Source organism: Triticum urartu, unplaced genomic scaffold (assembly GCF_003073215.2).
Source record: "Triticum urartu cultivar G1812 unplaced genomic scaffold, Tu2.1 TuUngrouped_contig_6582, whole genome shotgun sequence".
NCBI classification, from domain to species: domain Eukaryota; kingdom Viridiplantae; phylum Streptophyta; class Magnoliopsida; order Poales; family Poaceae; genus Triticum; species Triticum urartu.
Window position 1 is genome coordinate 1 of NW_024117354.1, and position 8,222 is coordinate 8,222.

Genomic DNA, 8,222 nt, shown 5'->3' on the forward strand with positions numbered 1-8,222 from the left:
GGGCCCCCCACCCCCCGCCACTGCCTCCACCGCAGGTCCGCGCTCGATATGCCGCCGGCGACAGCGCTCTCGGGCGGATGCCGGCCATCTCCGGAAATGTCTCCCTCTTCGGGATCGAGCTCACCCCCTTAGCCAGCGCTGTCCACCCCTGCCTCTCCCCGCCGGCCATCTGGAGCGCGGCGACCTCCGTAAGCTCCTGGAGGCGACCCTCATTCCCGCCACCCCTCAAAGACTGCTCTCTTCGAGGCCGATGATGATTTAAGGTATCTATTAGTCGAATAATGTCTGTACGAACCTGCTATCTGTTGTTATACTAATTCCTCTAAGGTTGGTTCAGCGACTACTGAATTTCCAACAGGCCAGGGATTCAGAGACAGGGGTCATACGGGGCACAATGACGAGCAATTGGTGTGTTGCAAGTACAGTTCAATTCCATTGCAGGTACTGATTAGCGTGCTGGCTGCAGGAATTTCGACATGGTTTCTCTTCTTGCTTGTCATCATCAGAGCTTCTCATTTGCATACAAGACAGCTTGTTTGCTGATAGCCACTACTTCAAATTGTGTCTTCAGAGTGCTCCAAACAGATCCGAGCACGAATTAGTCCAATGAAGATGCTGGATGGCAAGGCCGAGGTGCGGCATGTCGGCGAGGATGGAGAAGCCAGTACACAGGAGGAACTCCAATGCAAGCCCATTGGTGTCCCTGATGCTGTTCGGTGGAGCTCTGTTCCAGTGGTTGCAGCTTACTTCCTATCAGAAACTTCGCCCATCTTCGGTGACCAGCACATAGGTTTCGATAGGTCAGCACAAACTAGAACCAAGCTGTTTTCTCCATCTTGAGTCTTTCCTTTTTTTAGTGTTACTAGTTTCCATGCTAATTATCGTATACTAGCATGGGAAATCAAATTATTGAAAGGAAAGCAACAAAGAAAGCTGTCCACAAATTGCAAGACCAAATATTGTTGTCAACAACAGGAAAAATAGACGGTCTTGTAACTGAATTATAAAGTTTTGAGGAACAGATCTCAAAGTTATACGTGCCCAAATATATATCCAACAACATACATGGTGAACTCTGTCACAGCAGAAAGCCACCAAATCGACATTCATGAAAGTAAACTCATGTTGCAGACTTGCAGTACAAGTAAAAACTTGAAGGAAAAGCTTATTTCACAACCACACCATGCATGGTGAACTCGAAGGAAAAGCATAAAATGTTCATCTAGATAAAAAGAAGTTCACAAGAATCAATAAAAAGGCTCCTTGTACCTTGCAAATTTCATGAGAAAAAGAATATCCATCGTGTATTAAAAAAAATTATCAGGCACAATTTTTTTGTCAAGTACTCAAAATGTTCATCGTGTGCTAGAAAAATGCTCGTTGTATATTTGAAAGTTGTTCATTATATAAAATTGTTTTTCTCATGTGTTAAAAATGTTCATCAGATATGTAAACAACGTACATTGTGCAATGAAAATTTGTTCATGCACTTTTTAAAATACTTCGCCGTACTTTTATTAAAAGTCCATGCTGTTTTTAAAATGTTTTCCTACTTATTTTTTTTTCATTGTCCAATTTTTTATGTACTTTAAAAACATATTCACATACTTTCAACAAAAACATCATGTTGTTTTAAAAATTGTACAAGCTGTTTAAAAATTTGTTCACTATGTTTCAGGAAATGTTAATGTAATTTAAGTAAATACTTCATGCACGTTTCAGAAATGTTCAAGTACTTTAAATAAAATGATTAAATATCTCTAACTTTTTATGTAGCTCTAAACCAATTATTGTATTTTTAAACCAAAGAATAAATTAAAGCAAAAGGAAAAAGTTTAAAAAATAAAATGAACAAAAATATGCTGAAACAATAATAAAAATAGTTAAAGTATATGAAAATAGAAAATAAAGAACGGAGGAATTTATTTTACTAATTTTATAAAACAATATTTTCATGCAGTTTGAAGATGTTCATTGGGTATTTATAATATTTGTCATGCATTGAAAAATTGTTCCCGTACATTCAATGAGAAGGTCATTTTGTTTAAAAAATGGTCACAATATTTTTCAAAAATGTGCACATACTTTAAAATATATCCACTGTCCAAAAACATTTTGTTATGCATTTACGAAAATGTTCACATAATTTTACTGCTCTTAAAGTTGTTCACTGTGTTCAAGAAATATTCACATAATTGAATAAAATATCTTATGTGTGTTTGGAAAAATGTTCATCTACTTTAAATACAATTTTCACATGTCTAAAATATTTGTTAATGGAGCTCTAAATGAATTCTTGTATTTTAAACTAAGTAATAAAGGAAACATAAAAATATGAAGAAAAAACAGAAAATAGTGTAAATAAACGCTAAACATACATAAAAAAATAGAAAGGAAAAAAAAGGAGAGTTGAAGAAAGGGAAAATAACAAAAGGGAAATGTGAAAGGATAACTGTTAGGGACCTTCCCTAGCCCGTACTCGGGCTGGCCCCTTGGAGAGCTCATAGGCCGGGCCCGTCTATGCACCAACCAATTACAAGTACATGGGAGAAGAGGCAACAGGAGGGTCATCCGGTTGGATCACAGCTGAAACGGCACGGCAGCGTCCTCTCCCATTGGAGGGCTCTCCTCTCAATCCCCCTGTTCTTGCTTGTTCATGTAATCTAGCTACTCAAATCCTTGTATCCAAGAGTAATTCATGTGTTATAGTGAGATCGTATAGGAAGTCCCTAACAATAACCCATAAAAAAGGAACAGAAATCAAAAGTTTTTTTTTTGGAAAAAAAGGAAAGTGAAAAAAGTGGAAAACCGAAACAAAACAGACATCCAACAAAAAAGGCTCCTGCTTGAACCTACGGCATCACCATTTACAGGCTACCTCTTGCTTGAACCTACCGCATCACCATTTACAGGCTACCTCTTGCTTGAACCTACCGCATCACCATTTACAGGCTACCTTTCGTTCCCCCACCAAATATATGTCCTCATCTCTGCTGGATGATTTTGAGATGATCCAAAACAATTCCCTAACAGGTGTACGCTACATTAGACTCCCAGCTTGATTTAGACTACCAAAACATGTCAAGCAAATCCCTTTCTCCTCCTGAAGACATGTCTTGAGGCCAACCATGCAAAGTGTCTGAAAGTCTGCTGCAGAGTTTCAAATAAGGCATCTGTTGCACTTTTTGTCTGAATGAATTTAAGTAGGAGTATTTCTCAACGCTGCTGAGTGTGCCATATTCTTCTTCCCAGAGAAGACATATATGATGAGTAGTATTCCTAGCTTCCATTCTGGGTTATTACTTATTACCACTGTTGAATCTTTGCTGCCATTTCATGCAAACTCTATCAGAGATTTTATTCTCTCCTCGGTTTATTCAGTATAGTGAATTGGCACTAAAAAATAATTACATTATGGTGGTGTTTTACCAAAATAATGAATGAATAAAGTCAATTAGACATTGCACCAGTAACCAGTCTGATTGAACCTTTTAGTACACTATCAGGTTCACAATCTGCAATAGGATTTAGGATAACCATAATAACTGATTGTTATGGAAAGGAAGACCATTACATTATAATTTAGTCACATGGAACTAACACATGTCCAGACTCCAGAATAACAGCCAATGCTGGGCAAAAATGAACAGGAGTAATGGTGTTCTTTGCAAATGACATGATGCTTAATCAGTAGATTTACAAGGCATTGGTCTCAACTGAAAATCAAGCAAGCACGAGTGTAATCACCAGTAAATTGAGCAGAATAATTCAAGACGATTCAGAAGCACACACACACAAATAGTTATAGCCGACAGAAGAGCTAATTCTTGGAGGAAGCATAAGCGTGGTTTGAAGGTAACACTACTGCCCATCTGCATCTGCTAATGACTCTGAGCAAAGAGGAACATAGGGTAGAAACCGGTGCCATTGTGTAATGTTTGTCTCAAGATTAAGGATACAACCAACTTTCTGATGTCGCATATCATACGCTACCAAGGTTTCACCTCCATATGAACCCAGAAAAATGGTATCGCAATTTGGATGAATCTCAGCCACCCTGTACCCCAGCTCGGTTGTGCTCATTAGCTTATCAATGCTGGCAGTGTGCTTCAGGACCAATTCTGTACTGTCGCGATCTTTGAGGCACCAGAGCTCTATCTCAGAAACTAGTTCTTTATTCAGTTGATCTTGAGGTGTGGTTTTAGAAGCAGTTGATCTTGAGGAGGGGAGCCAGGGGAGGTTTCAAGGCTTCAGTCGCACCTTCAGTTTTTAGGTTTGTGACAAAAGGTAACATATCTACTTGAATTCATTCAGTTGATACCTAGACAGCATCATAAGGCAGGTGGACACAATTGATATGTAAAGTTGCATTTTCATGAACCAAAATGAGGTCGGAAAATTATAAGCTATTAGGGCTGATATATAAATGAATGCAACTTCATACTACATATGTCATAGAAGGCACAACGCCTGCTTTTTAAAATAAATGGCGTTCGATGCAAACAAGATCGTAGCTCCAGGTTCTACCACCATTCAGTACCTGACAAACAGTAATGAGCAACCCCTACCAACTAAGCAGAGCAGATTAAAACTAATATCCACGCGTTGTAGAACGGAAATTCAACTACAAACAAACACTTCATTCTCTTCTCGTGCCTAGTAAAATCTTGTTCGTTTCACAAGTTTATAAATGAAGACTGAGCTTAGACAGCGCCTCCTCAGGCCTGGGTTGCTCCACAGTAGGCCAAAGGATCTTCCATTGCAACATGGAGCAGATTATTTTGTAACCACTTCTAAATTTTAATTGAGCATCTTGTAGGCCAAAAAAACATCTGTCAAACCACACATCACTGATTTTTATCCTCTATAAGCATCATCAATTGTGACCAGAGCAATAGAACTAACTATAGGGATCAGGGACCATTGGTCCTATACCCCATACATTCCACCACATGGCAAAATAATAATTTCTTCTAGGGCCCCTCTGGCATATATGACCAGCATGGTATGTATCTGTGAGGAATATTACTATATGTACTGTTCTAATAATTCATTTCAGAGTGAAGTGATTGTAGTACCATCACAAGACACCATTTATTTTTCTCTAATTCCCCAGACAGATGAAGCGATGTAACGTGCTATGTATAGTTGTTTTTGGACGGCTAATGCCATTTCACAACCTAGTATCCCCTCCAGTCAGTGATATCGAATAAGATATGCATGCATGGTGTGAAATTATTGGCATACACACCATGAATTGTTCAACTGAACAAGTCCTAGCTAAAAGAAAAACCATTCAACATACAATTAACAGTAGCATTACACATTCAGGACTCATGATTAATGTACAACAGAAAATTGACTCGATCTAACCCAACAGCTAAAAATTTCTTGACATTGCCGACATGGAAAACATGTTATGTTCATGCTTGGCCACTCTTAACCATTAATTAGTATACTTAATTACATGCAGTTTTTGGCAGAATAGACAGACGACATGAAGAAAGGAATCTACCAAATGCTGCTGTTTGTTACTAGTACGCACATACCTTGGGCGGTTCGGAAATAGAAACTGGGATTGAAACCTCTGAAATAGTCCAATCTGCTTCTGCTACACTGCTACTGGTGTACTGCACCCCCAAAATTAGAGCAGAAATGGAGATTATACAAGAGTATGCAGTTCTGAAGCTGCAACCACGCTTTGACAATTTTCCTCCTCTCTATGGAATGAACGATTCACTTCAGGCAGCTTTTTTGCCTCTTTACCGAACCATGAAGCACTGGCAACATGATGATTTCCTTAGGTTTTCCTAAAGATAATTTTCACAACTTGTAGGTTTCCATGGTTGTGCAATATCAGTATTATACTGACATTATGATTTTCTTTTTTGACAGAATTTTGGAGTCTGGCGATGGACACAGCGATTTCTCTTCCTTCCACGTATAGTTCGATGCATACAGCCACAAGGCACATCGACACCGCAATACCAGGGCTTCAATATATATGGCTGCTAAGTGCGCACAACGCTAAGCGTCCAAACCAACGGACAAGCCTATATATATGTTAGGGTCACTACATTCCTAAAATAGTAAATGACATGTCCTGGCACCTGCCAAAATCCTATTTGGATATGCGAAACACAAGCCTATATGATACGTACCTTCCGTTTATCATCCGAAACAACAAAAACGGACGAAACACACATACACCCAGAGGAAAACTTTTCATGAAAGCTTCCAATGTTATTATTCTTTTTACTGGCATTGATGCAATTTCTCTGGGATTAACAGAACCAAGGCTCTACTGAATTCATTAGCTATAGAAAACATATATAAAAGGAACTTGCTCAAAGGCAGTGTTTTACCAAAATACCGAATGAATAAGGTCAACTAGACATGGCACCGTTAACCAGTCTGATTGAAACTTTTAGTAGTATACTAACAGGTTGACAATATGCACTAGGATTTGGGATAATCATAATACAGAGGAACATAGGGTAGAAACCGCTGTCGTTGTCCATTCTTTATCTCAACATTAAGGATACAACGAACTTTCTGATGTTGCATATTGTACGCTGCCAAGGCATCACCTTCCCATGAAACCAGGAAAATGGTGTCACAATCTGGATGAATCTCAGCCACACTGTACCACTTCCTAGTCATGCTCGTAAGCTTATCGATGCTGGCGGTATTCTTCCGGACCAATTCTTTACTGTCACAATCCTTGAGGCACCAGAGTTCAATCTCATCAATGGAAGAAGCTATAGCAAAGTGTAAGCACCCCTGCGATGTTCCAAGCGTGCCAACTCTTGAACTGTGCAGCACACGGATAATCTTCCACACTTTCACCTCCATGTCCACACCCACCAGCACATGCTCTTCGTCAATGCCTTTATGAATGCCCATCAGGTACATCATGCCGCCGACAAATACACATCTAGTAAGATAGAACGGGGCCACTTTCTCAACCATCCCACTATCCCTGCGAGTCCAGGCTCTTGTCCGCGACGAGTAGATGTTCACTGCTGTGATGTAAGATCCCTGAATGGTCTGCTCGAACTGAAGAACGTAGAAATGGGATGAGACCGCGGGATCAAAAGCTAGACCTGCAATACAGCTAGATCTGTTTTCCGGTGACTGTGGTGAAGGGGGCAGCTCCACCCACCTCCCGGTGACCGGATTGCAGACGACAAAACGGAAATCGTCCTTTGCCCAATTGCAAGCGACCAACTTGTTGTTGCTACCGCGATAGAGAAGGAGGCCATTGCAGGTGTCCACCTGGGTCATGTCCTTGTACTTGTCAGGTTGCAGGTAAGGGAGGCAAGGGTCGAACAGGGGTGCCCCGCCGGAGACGCTGGCGAAGTGGTGGTGATGCCCGCTGTCGTCGGTGGTGAAGTAGAGGAAGCCAACGAGGGTTTGGGGGAGCTTCTTGCGGTTGGCGGGGTCGGAGATGCACTTGAAGCGGTGGACAGATCTGGCCGGGAGGCGGGAGAGGATCTCTAGGATGATGTCATCCGTGAATAGGCTGGCCGCCTCTTCCGTCGCCTTCGGATCGTTATCCAACCTCAACTTGGTGTTCCTCTCGAAGACCTCACCCTTCTCCGCTTCCTTCATGGAGCTCGGCTTGGTGTTCATCTTGAAGATCTCCCCCTTCTCCGCCTCCTCCATGGAGCGGAAGAGGAAGGGCTAGGCAGGGGACATGGCCAGGTCAGATCTGCAAATGGAGAGAGGAAATCATGGATCTGGCTGAGGAAAATCATGTTGGGAATATGCCCTAGAGGCAATAATAAAAGTATTATTATTATATTTCTTTGTTCATGATAATTGTCTTTATTCATGCTATAACTGTATTATCCGGAAATCGTAAGCCGGCGGCTAACGGGGATGTGACCGGCGGCGCTTCCCTTCTCGAAGGACAATGGGGAACAACTACACGGCCGCTGGACCCCCTCTTTTCTAGACTAGACAAGAGGAAGAGGAAACGGGGATGCCTAGATTGCATAGAGCCGTACATATACAAACATAAAAATGGTATGTTTGTAAAGGAGTCACAACTTTCAGAATTTACCTTTTTTCAAACATGATTCTTCCTTTCTAGGCAAATAAAGAAAGGAAAACCTTCACTTAGACCGACTGATTTCTGGCTAGCGCAAACTTCCCAGTGAGCAGTCCGATCAAGTTTGATCATGCGGTGCTAGCGTCTCTCACGTGTCTATCGGGAC

The 8,222-nt window shown here is 41.1% G+C and overlaps 1 protein-coding gene across 1 annotated transcript; it reads right to left on the reverse strand.

The window, feature by feature from the left end:
* Window positions 1–3,861: 3,861 nt before the first annotated feature.
* On the reverse strand, window positions 3,862–7,751 carry LOC125530819 (F-box protein At5g49610-like). Its single transcript, XM_048695228.1, has 2 exons — window positions 6,759–7,751; window positions 3,862–4,193 (listed from the first exon to the last, which is right to left on the reverse strand). The coding sequence occupies exons 1-2, from the start codon at window positions 7,666–7,668 to the stop codon at window positions 3,862–3,864; spliced, it is 1,242 nt and encodes a 413-aa protein (XP_048551185.1). The 5' UTR covers window positions 7,669–7,751.
* Window positions 7,752–8,222: the final 471 nt, after the last annotated feature.